The 22134-nt window shown below is 37.7% G+C and overlaps 1 protein-coding gene across 17 annotated transcripts in view; it reads left to right on the top strand.

Moving 5' to 3' along the window:
- The window catches only part of BNC2 (basonuclin zinc finger protein 2), a 442599-nt gene that overhangs the window by 155039 nt on the left and 265426 nt on the right, over window positions 1-22134 (top strand). For 11 of the 17 annotated variants that reach the window (XM_036888208.2, XM_036888189.2, XM_036888180.2 and 8 more), the window contains one exon: window positions 13635-13718. The exons of 5 other annotated variants lie outside the window; for them this stretch is intronic. In XM_036888208.2, coding sequence (XP_036744103.1) covers window positions 13635-13718 — 84 coding nt within the window. Of the gene's footprint in view, window positions 1-13634; window positions 13719-22134 lie in introns of those variants that run through there. One more of the 17 variants, XM_036888217.2, reaches the window with a different exon arrangement.

Here is a 22134-nt window from a genome sequence, read left to right as displayed (position 1 = left end):
TTTCCGTTTACTCTGTTGGGTGCAGAAAAGTGATAATGGGAGTTTTCTTTGGTGATTTCCATTTTTAGTTCTAAATTTTAAAGTGTAGTTTTCAGGAGAATATAAACTTACTTTGTGTTGGTTTTTTTTCTTGCAGCAATATGAAAATTAATTTTTTTCCAAAGTAGTGGACAAACTCAATAGTGCCAAATTAAGAAAAAATCTATTATGTACATTCAGCTTACCTAAAAATACATTTGTTATCCTGATCATGGAAGCAGTTTTTTATTGTGAAAAGGATATTGTGCTTGTATTCAACACTTTCCAACTTGATTTATTATAATTTTCCCTTTATAACCCAAGAGGGAAAGAGTGAATTACTGCGATATCATGTATCCCTAATAAGAAAATTAAAATCAATTTAGGGTTTTTTTCCTTAAAAATATAACTTTATTAAAAATATTATCAATATTTGTCTGTCAGCATTTTTCTATTTCTATGTCCCAGACATTAGAGTTTGGCGTCATAGAACTCTTGGGAGGGAGTTAAAAGATTGTACCAAGTTCAGATCTACTATTGCCAATCACTAGTTTTGTGACCTTGAGTCACTTTGTCCCTAACTTTTATTTTGTTCAATTTTAAAGTGGGGAAAAGAACACTTAGCTTGAGAATTTGTTACAAAGAAGAAATGGGATGACATGTGAAGCTTTAGTACATGGTATTTGGTAAGCTGTAGATCCCTTTTCTTAAGCTTGCTCTGTGGCAGGCTTCCCTTGGGAAGCTTAAAATTTTGAAAACAAGGTGGCTAAATGTAAATAAAATACTATAATTTCTTCAATTATCCATAGGAAAGGACATATTAGACATAGGCAGACAACTTCCTCCCTCCCTCCCTCTCTTCCTTCTTTTCCTTCCTTCTTAAGAATCTCTTGTGTCATCCGTTAGTCTTGAATTTTTACCACTCTGCAAATTTCTCACCATGTTGGCCTTTATGGATGTCAGTGATGCTGTTGTTTCAGTGATGGCTGACAGTAGACTAGAGGCAAAGCTGGCAAATTCTACCGGGTTCTGTTTACTTTGGTATCATCTGTTCTAATCATATTCTTGAAGTGAACCTTCCTGCCTTTGCCTTATTATACTTGTTATCATTAACACTTGATAGTGGAGCTTGAAGTTGGATTTTGCAGTTAATACCCCAGCCTCTGTCTCTGGCTTTGCGAATATTCACTGGTATTCATGGAATTAAGGTCACATAAAGCCTAATAGTATTTATACCTCTCAGTGGAATTGAACAAGATACAATATACATGGATATCTGGGCAATGTTTTATCTTCCTTTATAGTCTTGCATAATACCTTAAGTGTAGAGGACTTGAGAATATTTGTTGAGCAAAATGTGCTTATTGTTTTTCAATCCTGGATAATGCTTTTATCAAAAATCATTTTGTTCTCATATATAGTACATTAATAATGTCATAGATGGTCTTTGATTAGCATTGTTATTTTACCTAACAACATCCAGTTTCTGTTAGGAACCCTAGATTGAAAATACTGTATCTTAAGATCCAAACTAAATATTTGGTTAAGTGTTTACTTTCACCTGTTGCTAAAAGAATGAAGTTTAAAAACTAGTAATTTCTTGCTATCTCTTTGCTCACACAATGTGCTAGGGGCTGTACCCCAGTTACTACAAAGCATTCAGGGCAGGTACAATTATTTTCATTTTACAGATGAAGAAATAAAGGTCTAAAACGTGAACCCGGAAGGTTGACCCCAAAGCCTTTGCTTTATCCTCTGCCACATTATTCGTCCCTATAACTTAAAAGATAGCTGTTAAAAAAAAAAAAGAAAGTTATAGAACCCGCTGGGTTTTTTTCCCTTTCAGATTAAGTTTTACAAGGAAGCTGAGATACAGAACTGATAAAAATCAGAGCTTTTTTAGATGAAAGGGGTCTAGCTATAGAGTCCTATATTTTAGGCTTCTACTAGAGATCCACGGAAAATCTGGTTACAAAACCCCGAGCCTCAATGCCCCCACAGCCCCTAAAGAGGAGGAATAGTAAAATCTCAGTTTCCCCATATGGGAGTTGAAAGTTTTGTTTATCTTGAACTTGGAGATGCAGTTACAGGCAATTCATAGGAAAAGCTAATCTGCCTGTTTTTATAAGAGAAAAATTGTGTGGGATAAAAATACCAGTGTAAAAAATGTTATCTCATTGTACAGCTTTTCCTATTTTAATTTTCAGGGCACAGATTTGGTTTAACCTGTAGCACTGAAATAATGTTACTGTGAGAAAAGTCATAAAGAACCAAGTCATAATTTTATGCCTAACTGGAGTCCATGTCTGCATATGTGTTCAGAGTGTAGTTCAGTTTGAAAATACTAAAAAATTTCTGTGCTTTGTATAATGGCAGAGCAAATCTGTAAAAGATATACACATACCATGTATTTATAAAATGTAAGGGTGGGGAATGGAGATAGTTGTAACTCTGAGAAAATAATAAAGTGAGTAAAAACACACTTTAAAATAAATTGCTTGTGAAAGAAATTAATTGACATGGTAATTTTGTATTATCTTTATAAACTGGGAATTTCAAGTTTTCTCACTTGTTAAATTTGCGTTGAGGTTTTATATAATACTTAACTAGAAATATAATTTCTATTTCATTAGTATTGTGGGAAGAGCCCAGACCACTGAGCCAGATGTATCTGTATTTCAATTTATCTCTTTTCTATATGACTTTGGAAAAGTTTTATAACCTCTCTGAGCCTCAGTTACTTCAGTTAAAAAATGGGCTAAGAAGTGATGCCTGTAAGTCTGGCACAGAGAGAGTGAGTTGTGTTGTTATTCCCAATTTCTTCTTCTGTTGTTCCTGTTAGTTTGCAAGCCTTTTGCAGTGTTAACTTATGTCTCTTTATCAGCGGTAATACAGGGTTCTTAATACCTGTATCATGTACATACTTGGGCTTTTCAATTACTAGCTTAAAAATACTTGTGCCAATCTTGTAGAAGTGTACATTTGTTAAAGAAAATGGGGGTGGAGAAAAATTTCTCCTTTTGTACTCTTCACTGAGAATCAGTCACTGAGCAGCATAATTCTAAAATCTAATGTGGCTTTTGGGTACTTTATGAACCTTTTTATGGTAGCCCAGAAGCAAGACTCTGAATGAATTAATATATTTCCATCAAGGGACTATTCTGTTAACCTCTCCTTTTCCTCCTAACCCTTCTGGATGGGACTTTTTCCATCCAAAACCAAGGTTGCCATATACAGTGAAGATGCCAGTTCATAGGTATGTGGATTATTGGTTAGCCTAGGAGCCTTTCTGTCTTCAAAACAAAGAAAAAGGAAAAACTTAAAACAGGAAGAATAAAACCCAAAACCCCACACAAACCAAAAAAATACAAAAAACACATTTGTTTTCTAAGGAACTCAATGCTTTATAAATGAAGAATATAAACTTCACACCCTGATTTTAATTTTCAATACGTAAACATATTTTTTACAGCTTTTGTAAAAGGACACATATTCACTGGGCAGATCAGATTAAGAAAACTATAAAGCGAGTAAAAACCGAAAGGCTGCCACCAAGGAACCATTTTATTAACATCTTTTTAGTCACCTTTCTCCATTTACATGTACATGCAAATGTAGGGATAAATACTACATAAACATCATAGATATTAAATTAAAGGTATTATGGATATGTGACTATAAAAAATTCAACTGTGTCATAGATTATCTTTCCATGTCTGTAAATATAGACACCCATTGTAATTTTAATGGATTCCTAGTGTATCATTGTACCATAGTTTACTTAATGAATTCTTGGTCTCTGAACATTGAGGTTGTTGCCAGTTATTTTCTTTTATAAAAAGTGGTGTTTCAGTATGAACACTCTTGTTTGTATTTGTATTCTTACTTCCTAAAAGGTATATTCTTGAAAGCAATGTTGCTGGGGAAAGAGGTACAATTTTGCACAGTTTAAAACAGGTTAGCAAACCTTTACTGTAATGGACCAGATAGTAAATAATTTGGCAGCCATATGGTTTCTGTAGCAACTATTCAATTGTCTTTGTAGCCACAAACAGAGAAAGGCTATAATACAAAGAGTAGGTACAGCTGTATTTCAATAAAACTTTATTTACAGAAATAGGCATCAGGAGAGCATTTGGTCCATAGTTGTAGTTATCTGTTCCTGCTTGAGACAAAGGAGAAACTCATTAGGAATGGAAATTTACCCCTCGTTGACTATAAGCTACTTCATAGTATCTTAGAAATGTGTTCTTATCACAGGGCAATGCAATGGGCTGGTTACTTTCTTTCCAGGTATATGGCAATCAATACCTGTTTTAAAGAGCTTATTAAGGGAGGTTTTCATACCTGTCCCTTTTCTAAAGCCTAGTAGTAAATTCTTATCTAAGAGGCTATATATGCCAGTCTATTTTATCACTCTATACTTTAGATTTCAGCATATGTTAACAACTTGTGGGACAAGCACTCTTATATATGTACTATAGAGGGGATGTACATTTTCTCACCTCTAGAAGATTGCTTTGGTGGAGTTAGGTTCTAGAAGTATCCTGAAATAAGCTAGAAAGAAAGTCCAGCAAGAGAAGTATCATTTCCACAGACATATTTCCACATATCAACAGGGTGACATTGAATTAGTTATTGAGCCTTAACAGGCTAAATTACATTCAGAAGAATGCTCTGTGCATAAATAGTAATCTTGCATCTTCAATTTCTATATAATAGGAATTATTGGCCACTAACTGCCTATTTCTATAACTAAAGTTTTATTGAAATACAGCTGTACCTACTCTTTGTATTATAGCCTTTGGCTGTTTGTGGCTACAAAGACAGAATTGAATAGTTGCTACAGAAACCATAAGGCTGCCAAATTATTCACTATCTGGTCCATTACAGTAAAGGTTTGCTAACCTGTTTTAAACTGTGCAAAATTGTACCTCTTTCCCCAGCAACATTGCTTTCAAGAATATACCTTTTAGGAAGTAAGAATACAAATAGAAATTATTGGTTGAGGATCAGATGGAATAATGATATAGTTAAAAATTACTCTAACACTGGGTCGCTGGTGCCATTATGAATTTTAAGAGATTTATTTATTATTTATTTTGCATGTATTTGTTGACTGCTGTATGTAAAGCAGTGTGTTGGTAGCTATGGGGGAATATGAAGAGAACTATGTTCTTGCCCTTAAGGAGAGAAAAACATGTATTTAAAGTCCAAGGTTGTGTAGTGCTGAGAGCCCTCAGGAGGTTATTAGGAAATTTTGTTGGAGAAGTGGCATCAGGAAATAGGAAGATTTTCAAAACTGTAATTCAGGGGAGGGTATTCCAAAAAGAGGAGCACAAGAACCATGTCAAATTAGGAAAGCCCACATCAGTATGCAAGAGACATCAAATAGTCTAATGAGTCTGTCTATTAAGTATTTGTTATTGAAAGAGGAGGAGAAGATAAAGCTGGAAAGGCCAGGTTAGAGCTAGGTTGTAGAAGGCCACAATTTACTTTAAATGTTAACTTGTGGGGAACTCTAAACATCCTCTAGAAGGATATGTGATATGTTTGGCAGTTGGAAGAGTGCTGTGTGGCACTGGCTGGCGAGTGTGGAATGATGAGGTTGGGGTTATCACTTAAGGGCTATTGGCAGAGGCCTGAGCATGCTCTCCTTAGCATGATCTGGTGGTGGCAGAGGGGGCAGATGAGACAAAAAGGGAAAACGGACAGGCTTTTAGAATTTACTAGGTTTGTGAAATATGGAGAAGACTTCTTAATCATCATCTGTGGTTCTGAGTCTTCGTTAATGGGACTGTGGTGATAACACGGCAAAATACAACAGTCAGGAAAGCTGGAGTAAGAAAGGATAGCAGTGAACCTGTTTGCTGGTTTAGCTCCAGGTGTAACTGGACACTTGGAAATTTCTGTGGGAGCTTGAAAGGGCAGGACTACAATTCACACAAGAAGTAAGGAATAGGGATTTGGGAGCACTGTTTTCACACAGGTAGTGTATGAAACCAGGGAAGATCATCACGTCACCGAAAGGAAAGCATTTTACAGTATTACTTTAACATTAAGTAAGTCAGTGGCACAAGTAGCTCTATCTAAAACAAACAAAAAAGAGAACTGTGTGTTTTATCATTTATAAAGCATTCTATTGTCTACTAAGCTGCTGCTCTTAGCTTCTAAAGCCACTGGATTTCCAGAGTATAATATGCTCAGTCTGTAAAAAATACCTTATTTTTGAAGATCCCCAAAGAAAATATCAGAAACTCCCTTTTACTTTATCTTCTTACCACGTCCTGAGACCCTCAGGAACAAAGGGATGCCACTGGTGGGAGAAATTTATATTCACTTTTTACCTGTGTGGTACAGCAAGTCATCTCCCCTAGATTTCACGTCAGTTAGGGTCAGTGCATTTAGGATTGGGGGTCAGGGTGGGGAAGGGTGAATATTCCAGAGAAATCAACTTTGTATGCTTCTGTGAATTTTCTGTTTTTAGTTTGGGGTCCTCAGCAGGCTTTGAGGGGCAATAGTGCAGTACACAGTATGACAGTCTTTAGTGGGAAAAGTTTTTACTGTATGGAACAGCAGGACTAAATCTGCCTTCCCATTTCCTTTCTTCTCTTATCATTAAATTACCTGTGTTCAAACTTTGCATGCAAAGAAAACCACGTTGATTCATTATCTTCAGCATGCTACATTATGCATCTTGGCAGCCTATAAAGGCCCCTCTGGCTCTGCTGTGCACAGAGGTCGGAATTCCTCTGATCTGTAGGCATTATTTGTGCCTCCTTCAGGCTCCCCCCCCCCTTTGTAGTGAGTCTGACTTAAGTCAGATGGCAGAGGGGCTGGTCCAGAGAAATCTGCATTTCTAGACCTCCTCTGTGCATTAAATCTAATTTAAGTGCTCATTGTATTTTCTCTCTTAAACCAGGTATGGCTACTTAAACTTTAAAAATTTTCCCGTAACAGGTTTAATGTAAGTGGTTCAATGGGTAACTTGAGATGTTGAGTTTTGGGTAATATTTGTTCTCTAAATGTTTGGCACATAATACATTCTTCTATAATATTCCTCAAATTCCCTTTTCTGCTTTCTTACATACACTTTTCAGTTATCCCTTTTTAGTGTTGTTAAATTTAGGGAGGAAGAAATCACTTTTGATGTGTCTGCTTTGTGCCTCTGATGAAGTAAGATCAAGTTCAATGCACCTACTTTCTTGCAAAGTGAACTCTTTTAAAAAAAATGCTACCTCCTCAAAAAAAAATTCAGGGGCTTGGTGATCATTAGTTGAAAGTAGCTTCTTTCCCTTCTAGGTAATTTCATCCTCATTCTTCTTCACTGTGGAAAACGAGGGACAGCAGCTGAGTGGAGCAAACCCAGTGGCTGAGTTCAAGGTGACCTTTTAGTGGAAATGCTAAAGTTAATGCCTGTCTCCAAATGATTTCCTTCTAATGTCTGCAGCATATATGGAGTTGACCATACTGCTTACTGCTCTTGAAGTGGCTTACTCATTTTGGCTTTTTTCTCCTAAGAGCCTCTTTTCCTGAAATCCCATCTCTCCTTCACAGAGTGAGATTTTTAGGAGACCTGGATCTTAAAGTCTGGTGTATGCTGCTTCCTTCTTGTCTGGTTCTTTTTAGGCATATTTCTTCTAAAATTAAGTTGTCATCTAGAGAGTTTTGCTTTACCAATTGTTTTTTGGTTTTCTAGTGTATTTAGGTGAATGGATCTCAGACTTTAATGCTTATCAGCATCACCTGGAGGGCTTGTAAACACAAGTGGCTGGGCTCTAACCCTCGTGGTTCTATCTCAGTTGGAATGCATGTCAAACCAGCTCCCTGGAGATTCCAATAATGTTCCTTGGCTGAGGAGAACACCTTGAACCCCTGACGTACACTATTGGTTTTGTCTGTAATTTTGCTGTTTTTGTTTTGTTTTGTTTTTTCCTCATTGGGTAGGGTTTCTTCAGATTTTATTTACCCATGTTCCCTAGAAGCTCTTTATTTTTAATTCATAGGCCAAGCCACTTGCGTGCAGGAGAACTCAAAAAGTTGTCTCATGTTTTGATTGTGAAGGGCTTGGTTGGGGCAGGAGTGACAAAGTGAAATGTGCCACTTCTCACTATTTCGCCCTTGGAAGACTAATGATTTGTCTCTAAGAGCCTGGACAGAACTTTATAGTCTTTCTCAGCACGGCATTCTAAGGAAGCCTTCTCAAAGTTGATTGCACTGGCCCCTAATTGAGTCTAACTGAGTTAGGTGCATTTTCTAGTTTCCCTAATTGTTTATATTATTCCCTGAAGTTTGCTTCCATCTCCCCCAAATTCCTTCCCTTACTGTCTCAAACTTGCCAGCCCTCACAGGGGTGGTGTGCTGTGGGGAGGTACCTGGGTTAATATCCTTTACCTATATTTGTGTACCTACTGTGTGCTTAGGTACTTGACCTCTGTCATTTCCTTCAACCTTGCCAACTCTACACAGTAAATATAATTATTCCCATTTACAGATGCAGGAAACAGACTTGGAATTGGTTATTAACTGACCAAATTTATAGGGTACTGCAGCTGAGATTAAAATGGGTCTAACTCTAAAGTTAATACTCTTTTCATATTTCTTGCTGTTAGGATAGGAGTTGAGCTTTGAGGGCAAAAGAAACTTAAGCATACTTGTTTCACTTAATCAGATGTGGCAATGTATATGCCCATAAGCAACAATCTGGGGTGTTATTTCAGAAATACTGAATTGCAAGAATAATTGTAAATTAGTTGAAAATAAACTAATTCTATACTCTTTTTAAGTATAAAGCCCATCCACAGCACCAGGTACAAATAACTCAGTGCTAAAACACACATAACACAAGAATTGGACAAATAAGTGAGCTCTGTCAAACAGTAGAAGGCTTTTGTAGTAAAACACCAGCGTAGTAGTTCAGAGAATTTTGTCTTAATTTCAGTTCTACCCAAATTATTAAATGTGGAGTAAAGCTGCAGTGATAGACCTCAGTTTTCTTGTTTAAAAATAAAAGGAGTACAATGGAAATTCCTCTCCCCCTTGCTTGTCTGATGTGGGAATTAATAAATATTATGTGTAGTGCCCTTTGAGGGCTCTGCAAGAAAGATTTCATATAATTGTAGCATTATTCATGATCCATGAGTCTCCTCAGGATGTCACCAGGGAAGAGAGATTTTTACCTTTTAGCCCACATTTCACAGCATAAAAACAAGGCATTTTTATTGTTGTTTGTGGCTGTGAAAATCTGCTGTCATTGTATCTACAGAGGTTGCTCCTACCATAGAGCATAGAGCCCTCACTTATCCAGGAGGACCAATTCCTGAGGAAGAAAGAGAGTGAAACAGTTCCTGGTGAGGACCTGTGTTCACCACCCCCACCCCCACCCTGTGTCTGTCAGTCTGTTGAGTAGCAGAATCACAGCCTTGACCCTTTTCTGTTCTCTTTTCTCTCCTTTTGTTGTTCCGGGATGACTTCTGGGGGACTGTCCCCTCTCTTACTCAGCTCTTCTCCTGTGACATATCCCTCATGCTTATTGCGTTTCTATTGATACAGCCCTGCCTCATTTAAGGCCTCTGTAAGAATGGCATATTTCTGGCCATTCCATATTGGAAACTGGATAAAAACTGTCTTGACTCATCTGGTCTTTCCTGATTGTTAAGTTGTGTTTTCATTCTTAAGTTTTAGGTTCTATATATGTGGCCTTGGGTTTCATGGTTGAGAGAGTTTAGACCTGGGATGTTGTCTTCTAGTTAAATAGTATCCTGAAAAATTAAGATAAAAGTTAACTGTACTCACCTTCCATTTTTGGGTTTTTGTATTCATTAATTCTGCAGCAGTGTGTTCAGTGCACATCTCCATCTTTATGGTGTTGGGTAATTAATTTCTTTATCTTCTCTTTCTCACTAGAGCTTTTGGCTAGCTTGTTGCCCAACCCATTTCACTTAATGGTCTTCCCGAATTCCTTGTGTTATCTGAGTAACTTTTCCCCTTGCTGTGTGGCATTGTCTAACCACTGAAATCCGGCTGAAGTTCTGTTGGTGCTTTTCCCCAGCGTGGCATGTGGCAGAGCTTGTATGTAGTCATCCCTCAGTCCTCTGATGGAATGCTTTCCTGGTTCTCTCTCTCCTCTCTATTTTTAAAGCCAGTTTTGCTTATCCATTCTTTCCCAAGTTCTTCTAGGGTTCAGATAGTTTCCTTCATCCCTTCACTGCTAGACCAAAGCCACCGAAACACATGCACTTCAGAACTGGTCTGGGCTTCTGGCCAGCTTCACGGAAGAGATTTGAGCTGACATGGAAGTTAGTTTGTTTATTTAGGCTCTGACTGTTATAGTGCCTATAAGGTGAATGCCTACCTGAATGTTTACTGTCTAAAAATAAAATAAAATATAAAATGGGTCCTGGTCTGCAAATCTATAAGCCTTTTTCTTGGTAACACATCTCTTTTCCCAAGTTCTTTCTGTGCCTCCTTCTTTCTTCCTTTGTCCCAATTGTTAAACTCCTTCTACACCCATTCAGCTTGAGATATTTTGAACGGTAGCTCTTGTTTACAACGTGGAGCTTTTTCTGTCTTCTTTTTCGGAAGTTTGGTCCCTAACCATCTTTATGTGTGATCTCAGTAAACAAAGAACTATGCGTGTGTGTGTGTGTGTGTGTGTGTGTGTGTGTGTGTAGGAAACCTGCCATATTTCCTCCTTGCCCCACAGAATACGTGTTTTCTGGAAGCCCTTTTGACACTGAAGTGAATGCCCACTGGCTTTCCCTTGCTGAATTCTCCAGAGAGAAGAGAAAGAGGGAAGGAGAGAGGCCTTTATGCTTGTTGTCATATCTTTTGTTTCTGCTGATTATACACAAAATAAGTTGTAAATAGCTCTCTCACACACCACGATTTCTTGGAGAGCACATATGCACTCAGCTTCAGCTTACCCCTGGGATTCTAGAGGGTCCCTTTAAGGCCTCTTACTTCCTGTTACAGCACCAATTTAGATGAGTTCTAGACAATTACCATCCCATAATTAAACCTGTGGCATACTGTTTAGAAATACAGCTGATCAGTTTTAATATTTTTCTTTGTTTTTAAATGTTCTTATTACTTTAAAAGCAAAACACAAAGATGCAAAAAAGAATAAAAAATTAAAAAGTCCCCTTACTCTTACTACTTTTCAGAGTGAAAAATAACTGAACATTTTATGAAAATCACTGTAGAACTTTTTTCAGAAGTATGGAATTGAAACAGACACTGAACACTAGCATGAAGGAAAGCAGATAAAATTGGAATTCTCAAGATCAATTTAAATTTTATATTCCAATGAAAACAGTGGTTGGGTATACACCATAGTTTATTATTTTAATTTAAAATGGAGTAATAATAAGGAGTTAGATACTTTATGTCTGCTATTTATGTCAGTCATTTTTTTTTATCATTGAACAGCTAGCTGGCTAACTACTGAGGCTTCTAAATCAAAAGGCCTAATTGTCTAGGTGTGCTGAATTACAACTAATTAGGTTATCAACTTTTATATCCTTTATATTTTCCTTGGCACATTTTGATGAATTAAGAAACAGAGCTTGCCTCTCTGTCTGCTAATTACTGACCCTAATTGTGGTGTTTGAGGTCAGGGAGTATTTATTGTTAGTGAATCCTTCAGTGAAACTGCACGTTTAGTTTGGATCTCAGTTTCCTCCTCTTTAAAATATGGGAGTCCACTTTCATGGATCCTTATGGGTTTTTTTCTGCTTTGAAATTCCAGGATTCTAAGTTAGAGAAGTGCTACCCACAGCCCAACTAGCTCCTTGCTGGGATTTGTATTGTTGAAACATTCTGGTAGTCTGGCACAGTTTCTTTCCAACTTATTCACAGACATCATTTGTTTTCTCTCAGAAACCATGGATTTCTAAGTGTCCAGGGTTGTAATTGAGTGTAATTGTAGTTGTTTAACTTTCTCCTTTCCTCTTGAGAGTGTTTATAAAATGCATTCTGTGGGGGGTAAAAAAATGTAGAGACTTAGTATTCATGACACTCAAATAATATGAAGGTAAGTGGGAATTTGTTTTGTGTACATGTAATAAAATATTATTTACACTTAATTTGCAGAATATACATGCTAGCTCACGACTCTGCTTTAATCAGTTAAGTAGTCATGTGTATTGAGGTTTCCTAGGAAGCTTTTTGGGGGGCTCATTTTGATATAGTATATTCTGTGATTAGTCTTTTTGAATCCTTCCATTGCACCCTAGGGAGAAAATTACTGTTGCAGAACTCATTAGTGCCCCCCCATATGTCAACTGAGGTGGGGAGTCAGCATTATTTTGTGTGTGACACAACACAAATGCACAGTCGGTCTGCTCTTCTCCATGCTCCATTTATCTCTCATTCCTCAGGTTAGAGGATAAATTCTCTTTAACACTGCTTATGTTTTCCTAGACAAATAGTAGAGCAAGAAGTCAGTCTTGGTTTCTGGTAACACTGTCTCCATTTCCTTTAATTGTCTTCTTTACAAGTTCTTTGTTATGAAACATCAACAAATGCCTCTAGAATAGATGTCACAAAATGCCAGATTAGTGATGCTCACTAGAGAACTTGCAAAGTGGAGTTTATTGAAAATTGTTTAAATTTGGAGAAGTGAACTGATCTGTGGGTCAAGAGAATGAGGGAGATACCTTCTCAGGTAGCACACTTGGCTGAAAACGGATCTCTGAAATAAACTGATTGGCCGAGATGATCCTAATTGGAATTAAACACACACACGCGCACACACACACACACACACACACACACACACACACACACACACGCCATTGATAGGAAAGGAAACACAGGTGAGATGAAGCTGATTGATGGATTGAGATTCTGATACGTATAGATAGTTGTATGATTAATGAAGACATGTTTGAAAGTATTGAGTGGTGATGATTTAGAGAAAATAGTTTACAAAGTAGAAAACAGGGTTAGATGGGATCTAAGTCCTGTTTTCCTTTACCCTAAAAAATCTAAAATGAAGTAAGCAGGTGACAGTAGGCAGTATTTTAGGATATCAACTAATTAAATAACTTAGTTTTGAAAGAAAATCTTTTGTGATTTTCAGTATAGAACATTCACTAAATTATTATTTTTATTATTGATGCAGACATTAGCCTCTTAAGCATAATTTAGGGATAGTAAGTAAATTATAAATATTGATAAACCAAAATCTGCCTGTGCTACCTTATGCCCACATAAGAAAATTAAGACAGAAAAGAATGTGAGCAGGGATTCTGTCTCTTTTTCCCTACCCTCGTTTCCTCCCTTTCTTCCTTTTTACCTACCTTATTTCTCCCCTCCTTCAGTCTCTACTTATTTTTAAATGCCTACTTTGTGTTGCATGCTGTGGATACAAGGGGGACTAAAATTTACCTGGATCGTTTCTTCTTGGGATTCACCTTCTGGTAGTTAATGAACTTGGTTGCATGCTATTTACAATATACTTGACATACTAAGTGTCAGAAACCTGTGACGCCACAATGGCCTGCTTCCTAACTGCAGGTGGGGTATTCCTGCTTCTGTCTGGGTCCAGTATGTTTGTGTGCAGTTCTCAGCAGCCTCCACACCCAGCTTCTAACTCAGCCGTATTCCCTCAGGTTCCAGTGGCATATGCTGGCAGAGTGCTGAGTGCAGACTTTTGCCCAAACCTGGAGGAGCCAGACCAGAGGCTGGAAGTCCAGGTTGGAGTCTTACTACTTTATCAGTTGGGGGCGGCGTGACAGCACCAGTGGTCCCTGAAGACCATACTGAAATACCAGTGCCATCAGGAGACAGCCAATCATTGTATATGTGCAGCCAAAATTCCTTTTCAGGATAAGTTGTCTGTAACTGGAGAACATTCATTTATTCATTTAAGAAACAGTATATACCACAGTGGATGAGAACATGGTTTCTGAAGGCTGGCTGCCTAGGCTGCCACACGTTGATGTGAGACCTTTGGCAAGTCACTCAGCTTTGCTGAGCTTTAGCACCCAAAGTGATTATGAGGATCAAATGTTCTAATATCTTTAGCAGTTGGCATATGGCCTGGCACATAACAGCCACTCAGTAAATATTAGCTTTCATCTTGTAAAATCATCATTATCATGTGCTAAGCATTGTGCTAGGCACAGGGGCCACATGGTGGGCAAGTTGTGCTTCCTTTTGCAGTCTGTCAGGAGAACAGAGTCCATTTAACTGGGCATTGTATTAGAGAAATACGACTTAATGATAAGTATCTTTCCTTTTCATAGTTTGGGAGATACGTCCTGTGGTGTATTACCAAGTTTATTAGCAAAGTACATTTTTCATGAAAGTATTTACTTGGAATTTACTTCATTTTGTGTGGTCTCGAGGCATTAGAAGTGGTTTCGTGTATTGCAAATAAAAAATATAAAAGTGACATCTCAGCTAAAGACATATTTTCTACTTCTCTGTATCTTCTAATATTTAAGGAATGTGTGTACCAGTGATGGAAAGATACAAGCTGAAGGTTTCAACATGGATGGTACCCCCTAGCATGAGTAAACTCATACCATCTTTTAGACCTCCATTTGACATCATTTTCTAAATTTTTAGACTTACATGATGAGCATAGTGAGCTTGGTTTTAAGACGTTTTTACTAAATTAGACACCCCCATGTGAGAAAGGAGAATAATTTTAAAAACTGACTTCTACACAGCTGAAATGAAGGTGAGGTAGCGGTAGGAGGAGGTTTCAGTTTTTATGGTACCGATGGATATGGCCCCATCTCTTGCACACCTGCTCTTGGCTTAGGGAGGACCACCTGAGCTCTGCTATGCCACAGCTCGTACTATCTGGGTGGTGTGTATGGCTGTGGTACAACAGAAAAGCAGGTGTGACACATATGAGACATGATCATGTATTTCCCAGTTTTAGAAAGCAAACAGCTTGTGTATGACACATAAATGCAGAATGATGGAAGACTTTTCATGGAGAGTAGTAGTCTGATCCCTGACCTCTTTGGGTAGGACAAGTGATGTTCTTTAAACCCATCACCTGCAATGGTCTGTCATGGTTGGTTGTTGGATAATCTGTTTTTGAACCTTGAATTATGGTGCAGAGATCAATGAGTTTTGCAGATGTGAGTACATGACATAAAACTGAGACGAATGAAGCACATTATTTTGACATACCAAGGGAAAAAATGTCTATTTATAATTTTAAGAGAGGCCCTAGTTACAGGTAATTAACCAGACTGTGGAATTGACAGTTCAGCTTGGGCCATGCAAAGAAGACCACGCTGCTGGGCAAAGAAGTAAAAGTGCTTGTTTTATTGGATTCCTCCTCTTGCAACACCATTTTGGCAGATTGAGTGGAAAGCTTGAATCTGTTAAGATAGTCAACTATGGTGAATTGGTGAATTAGCTGGAACCCACTTGAACCATTTCCTTCTCTTTTTTCCTCTTCCTTTCTAAATATGGCTTCCATACATTTGAATAATATCTGGTACATACCCATATTATGTAAGTCATAAAAAACTTGATACTCAATATGTTCTTTACCAGCTCACAATCCAGGAGTAGCCTTTAGCTTAGCATCCTTTCATTCTTGCCATGCCATGTCTTGTGGTTCTTTTTTTCTTTCCCTAGGAATGAGCCATTTCTTATTTTTTAGTCCAACTGTGCACTCCAGGGAACTCACTATAGGACTTGTCGGAGTCATCTCCTTTTCCTGCTTGGATCTCAGGCTTTTCCCCAGAGCCAGGAATCATAACTACTAGAGGATTTGCTGTTTGGCCTCTTGATTTTGAGAATAACCTTTTGTACACCTCAGATGGTTTGTTTATATCAGACATAGTATCCATATCTGGTTTATTTTTATGTGGTAGTTGACATGAGTTCTCAGGACTGATGGAGTCCCTTCCTGTTCTTACCTTCTTTCTTTTAACCTTTTTCTTTTGTCTCTGAAATTTCAGATAGTTTAGCAACTGTATTGTTTGATAATCCCAAGATTCCTGACACTGATGAATATGTCTATGGTTTTGAATGGCTCTCATCCTTGAAGTCTGCCCATCTCGACTTTTGCAAGGGCATTTGCTGCCTTTTTCTTTCAAACATCTAACTGATTTAGAAAAGAAGCTGGAAATCAAGACTTTGATTCACTAACTTTGTTGATTTTCCTCAGTGGCTTTTGAAGTAGGTATGCAATTGTGTACTTTAGCTGGAGAGGTTAACTGATGTATAGTAACAGAAAATTGTGCTCTTCCTTTTCTACTGTTCTTTCTCTTGTTTCCCTTTGGCCCTGTGGTCATTTTTCCAATCCTCTTTCCCCAAACCCCCACCCCTACACAAAAAGTCATTTGCAGCCCTAGGTTGATAACCGATTGATTGTGATAATAATTTTAAAAAAATGTGCTCTCATATAATTGTATGAAATGGTTATCTATTTTAGGCCTCCCTTAATTGCTGTTAAATATTATACTTTTGATCAGAGCAAAGTTACTTTTCAAGTCTAGCTGTGCCTCAGCATCTATTAAGTTGTTGTAGCTAGTCCAGTATAGTTCCTTTCTTGGTTGGGAATTCAAGATGTGGGGTTCGATTTTGATATTTTTCACCACCAAAGTGCTTAGAAAATTAGAGTAAATAATGAACTACAATTTCAGTAACAGATTAGACACAATTTACTGTGATGTTTCATAAGCCACAGACTTCTTTCTTCTGTGAATACATCAAGGATCACTTCCCGCCGCCCCCCCAGACATACCGGGGTGCAAGTGTAAATTTCCATAAAATTTAAATGAGGTGCTTCCTGTAATTAATGAACAATTGTGGCTGCTCTCTAGTCTGCATTGTAATTAACCGTGATCAGGCTTGTTTAGTGATGACACTGTTCCTGTAATAATTTGACAAGCTACTGTGAATTTGCCAGGTTATTAAACAACCTGCAGCATTCACTCATGGAATTGCAGGGATGAGCTTGGCGGCAGCTGCTGGTTTAAATGCAGTGTAAGGGTGAACCAAACGCTGCCTGTTGAAGTCTATCGATCACCATGAACAGATTTAAATTCCCATGATTTTGGAGAAGTTAATTACTTGTGCGGGTTGTCTAGAAAACTTTTTATTACATAATAAACCTGCCAGGGCAAAGATGGTCATTTTATGAACTTGTAATAAAGCCAGCAAATTTTCTGTATTGTTATCACCAGTATGGACTAAACAGAATCTGAAGTTTCCCCTTCCCACTCTATTTTAAAAACAATAGCAAACTGATGCCTCTCCAAATTCGTTCACAATTCTCAACTATAAGTTCGCTGTGTGTGTGTGTGTGTGTTTGTGTGTGTGTGTTAGAAACAGCTGATGACCTTATGCTAAACACAGGCATGTGGCAGGTAAGTGAGTGATCTAAGTTGACTGGTAGCCTTATGTCCATGGTCACTGGCGCACCCAGCTTCCCAAACCCCCCTTCAGGTTAAGAACCTTTCAAAACGTTACTGTCTAGTTACTGTGGTGTCTTTCATTCAGATTCTGTTTATTGACTAAACCACAAGGATTCCTGCCCAAAGTACCAGGCGGTGTATGCTTGACTGATTTTGATTTTCTAACATCAGCCCTGGGGTTTATTTGAAAAATGTACATACACTGCAGCTTTAACAAGTCAAGTGACCGCATGTTTTTGACCATGGAGTAGAGTATATCTGAAGATCATTAAATTTAGTGGGAAAGGAGGGCGGAGAATAAGTGTAGTAGTCATTGCACCATTGCAGAGAGAGAGAGAGAGAGAGAGAGAGAGAGAGAGAGAGAGAGAGAGAGTGTGTGTGTGTGTGTGTGTGTGTGTGTGTGTGTGTGTGTGTGTGTGTGTGTTACATGGTTTTTGTCTTTTCATCTTCTCCAAAAGCCAGAAAGTTTCCTGCCGTTTTCTTTCCAGCTATTGACAAATGATTGCCAGATGTGAGATCTTTGCAGTGCTCTTTCCCTCAGCAAACCTGCAGCGATGGGATATTTGATTCTCCCTTGCCCATTTCATCTCCTTTCCACATCTGCCAGGGACACACAAGCACTACATCCCTACATGAGAGTTTAAAGTTTATTCAGCTCCTTTTTCCCCTCCAATAAAGTGTTTGGAGACAACAGAATGAGGTCCATATGACTCTGTCCCAACTTCACTGTATGAGATTAGTTGTTTATTTTTCTTATCTACCTCTCAGTAATTGAACTATTTCATTTTAGTTTCAGTCCATGGAAAATTTGATACAACTCTGAGTGCTAAGAGTTTCCTATTATTGTCTGCTTGCTGCATGTATGCCATCCTCACAACCTCTTTCTGATCACCTCAATTCTGATAAAAACTAGACTGTCAGTTTCATAGGACTTCCTAGAAAAGTAATTTTAATGAACAACTTAAAATATAAAAAGTGTGTTTTGTCCACTAAAATTTAGGAATCGTTTAAGATAAAGCGATCTATAAGGGGGAAATGGTTGGCTTGATTAGCTTATCCTGTATTTGTGTCCATTGTCAGTGCTGATATGGATGAGGTCCTAGTTTTAATCTTAAATAGTTTGTGAAAGAGAAAGTACACTGAGTTTTGGAGGCATCTGAAATTAGCCTGGGTAGGCCACACACATAATCACTAACATGCACAGAAGCTATTTTGCATCTGCTTGAAATCTGTATTGATACTGATTTTTTTTTCTCATCCCAGTTTAACAATATTTTCCAAAATGCTCTTACAGCTTATGTTCATACTATAGGGTGGGCTGACACAGGTGGCCTTTCAGTTTTCCTATTACACTTTTTGGCAGACGAAAAGGCCCCTTATTCCCTGAATAAGACCAGCATTTTTATTTTTTTTAACATTTAAAAAATAATCCATAAAATGTCTACCACATGTTCTATAGTTGATGGAAATGTTTTCCAAATTAGACCTCTAGTATTGGATTCTTATTGTGAAAGTGTGGTATGTTTATTATTTCTGCTGCCCTTTTAGCTACCTGTAATTATGTGAATTCATATTTTTTTGTGAAATTCAAATGATGAATGTAAGATAAATACTGTTTTTGAATTTCTGTACTGAGAAAAATTTTGTTTTTTGTTAAGGAAAGAAGCAAACAGCTTTGCCCATGTTAGAATCAAAATAGGAGAAGTATCGCCTGTTTTTCAGTAAGTTCTTTAAAAAAAATAACAAAACAACAAACAAAACCCTAATTAAAGCAGAAAGCAAGCCAACAGCCCATGAAAAGAATAAATCCTACTAAGCCTGAGAAAATGAGGTAAATCAAACTCATCAAGATGCAAACATGAAATGTGTGCATGTTTTGTATATCAGTTACTCATACTTGAGTAAAATTTAAAAAAGAAAAAGGGGTAAAACGGTTTACCACAAGTTCCCAAAATGTGTGTTTCTATTGGAGTGTCTGTTGAGTAGGGTAGAAGAAAATCGAAGATGGAGACAATAATAAAACTATTTAGACTGTTCACTCTCAAAAATAAGATGGTGACCATGATATAGGTGGTGAGTTGAAACAACATCCCCCCCCAAAACAAACTTAACAAAATCAAAAGTGATACCTATGGAAAAGTTTATATTTTTATTGTTCTTTGATATTCTCTGAGGACTGGCACTGTGCTAGGCCCTTGGTGGTTGCCAGTGGCTGGGAACGTCGAGGTGAAGAGCTCTCTCATAGAACAACAAGGTTCAGAGCGCCTGTGACAAGAGCCAAGTTCCTCTGAGGGTAGATAGAGCACATCACATAATTTGCCCTCCCTAACACATTTGCTGGTTTCTCATGCCTTCCTGCTTTTTCCTCAACATGGTTACTCTGGGAGGCAGAGAGGTGCTAAGCAATGGAGGTGTCATCCGGCGCATGTACCTAGGGAATGTCCTTCAGAGGACGACTTGTCACCAGCCGTCAAAGAAGAGAGTGGCTTTGTGGTCTCTGAACATCTGGCAGCGCTGCACAGGAAGCTGAGGGGGTGTCATTAATTGTGATGAAATAATTTAAACCATCAGGAATAAATGAGGCTGTTAAGCTAAGTTCAGATTCCATTTGCTATGCACATGTGTCTAGCAGCCTGTGTGCAGTTAAAAAAAATTGAATTATATTAGCTCATGAGTAGAAGTGAAACAGATACTGTAAATGAAACAAGTTGCTGTGTAGTGATGACATCGTGTTGAACCACTTCAGAGAGTTACAGTTTGTAGGATCAATATATTGAAAGTGGTGCATTATTTAATGAATTTTCATATAAAAGCATTCTTATGGTATTGAGGGATATAGGATGGACCAGCCGGTGGTTTATTGGAATGTAGTGAGGATGGATAAAAAGAAGACAAGCCATCAAGCCACTGCGGGATGGGTGGATGGGGTTGTTAGCGTGCTCAATCAGGCTGAATTGATGCACAGCTTACCTTTCTATAGAGTCTGGCTTAAGGACAATAATCAGTGCCAGTGATCTGCATTTACACTCCAGGCTGGAGGACAGTTTCTCCCTGATGAACAAGTTTCCATGTCCCTTTGAGAGCTTCTAACACTTGGGGCACGTCTACATTGTTTTCTTGGAATAAAAACAATGATCTTTGGTGATAGATTACTCCTCAAGCAAATGAACATATTTTTAAGGCTTATGCACAGTCATGAAGACTGATTTCAAATGTAATTTTCAGGCACTGTGGAAAGAGGCACAAAGGAAAGATTGTCAGGTTTGGAATGCTGGGGGCATCTCTGAGGTTTTGAGCACTACACTGAGCAATGGTGTGTAGGTTCCAAAGTACATTTCTAAAAGAAAAGTCATTTTTTACACATAAGCAGGGTTTTCAAACTTGAGCTTTTATTTAAAAGTCAATATATGAATTTGAAAAAATAAAATGAGACTGTCTAGATATAGAAAGTATTTTTAAAAACCATTGGAGAGGTAATTCCTCTGTCACATAAAGGCGATGGTCCAGAGCTCCGGCTAGCCTTGGACAAGAGCACTTTTACTACAAATGTCTTACCTTACTCTCCCCCGTCAGTCCCCCGTCTACCTCAGTGTCTTTCTCTCTGTTCTGATTCTCCTTTTCCTTTTCAATTTTCTCTTTTCATTTCCTTCATTCTCACTTTAAATTTTTTATCCTTTTATATTTGATTATCTTTACAACATGTTTTCACTCTCTATTTTCTGCTGAAGTGAACCTCAGTTCATTTACAGTCTTAGTTTTCCTGCTTCCAGTTAAAAGATTAATATCCCCAGCTACTTTAATTATAATATTTAGGTTGTGTTTTTATATAAATTTGTATGACAATTGGCAAAGTGTTTAAAGAAATTTGAATGAAATTTGATTAGAGTTTTAAGGAATGCAGAATTTTCACAATATTCTTCCTTCCTCCGGACTCTTGAATAGAATTGTTATTGATGAAAGCCAGAAATGTGTGGCTTCCAGTTACCATCTTCCTCTTCCCCTGCCATAGGAAGAAGACACTCAAATTGAAGCACTGGAGTTTCCTGACATCTAATAGAATAACCAGTAGTTAGGATATGGCTTCTGTGTGATTTGATTTTGGGGTTTCATTTTAATTGATGAAATAGAACAGGAAGACTTGAGTTCTTCAGATCTCTCTTCTTGGAACTGCTGGAAATACTGGAGGAGATGTGTGTGTATAAGGCCCTGTATCTAACACATAGTAAATAATGAATTCATTATTGTTTTATAAGTGTATTTTACTAACTTCTGTTGGCTAAGCAGGTAAAAATAAGGAAGAAGTTTTTATTGAACATTTCACATATCTATTTAGGTAATAAAACTTTTTTTCCCCAAGAATAAGGAATCCAAGGTGAACATAGGAAACTTTGAATAACATTTATGTTGTTCTTTCTTTACTTGGAAGAAATCTCTGCAATCTGTAATGTGTTTATTACTTCTCAAAGCGGATGGGAAAAGGATAGTATGCTCAGTTGCTGCTTGAAGTTTTCTTTTCCAAGTGTCTTAATGAATACAGATATAAAGCAATTTCATGAACTTAAATGTTTTCTCCCCCTCTCCCCCATTTTAATTTTAGTGGAGGGCAGATGGATGCCCTTATATATTTTCAGGACCTTTTTTATTCTGCTGTTCCTATTCTTTCCTTAAATTTGTGGATTATAGATTAAGTAAACCTCGGTTGAATGGCTTGAGAACT

The sequence above is a fragment of the Manis pentadactyla genome, chromosome 3 (assembly GCF_030020395.1).
Source record: "Manis pentadactyla isolate mManPen7 chromosome 3, mManPen7.hap1, whole genome shotgun sequence".
NCBI lineage: Eukaryota > Metazoa > Chordata > Mammalia > Pholidota > Manidae > Manis > Manis pentadactyla.
The sequence above is the reverse complement of the archived record's forward strand: the minus strand, read 5'-3'. Positions and strand labels throughout refer to the sequence as shown.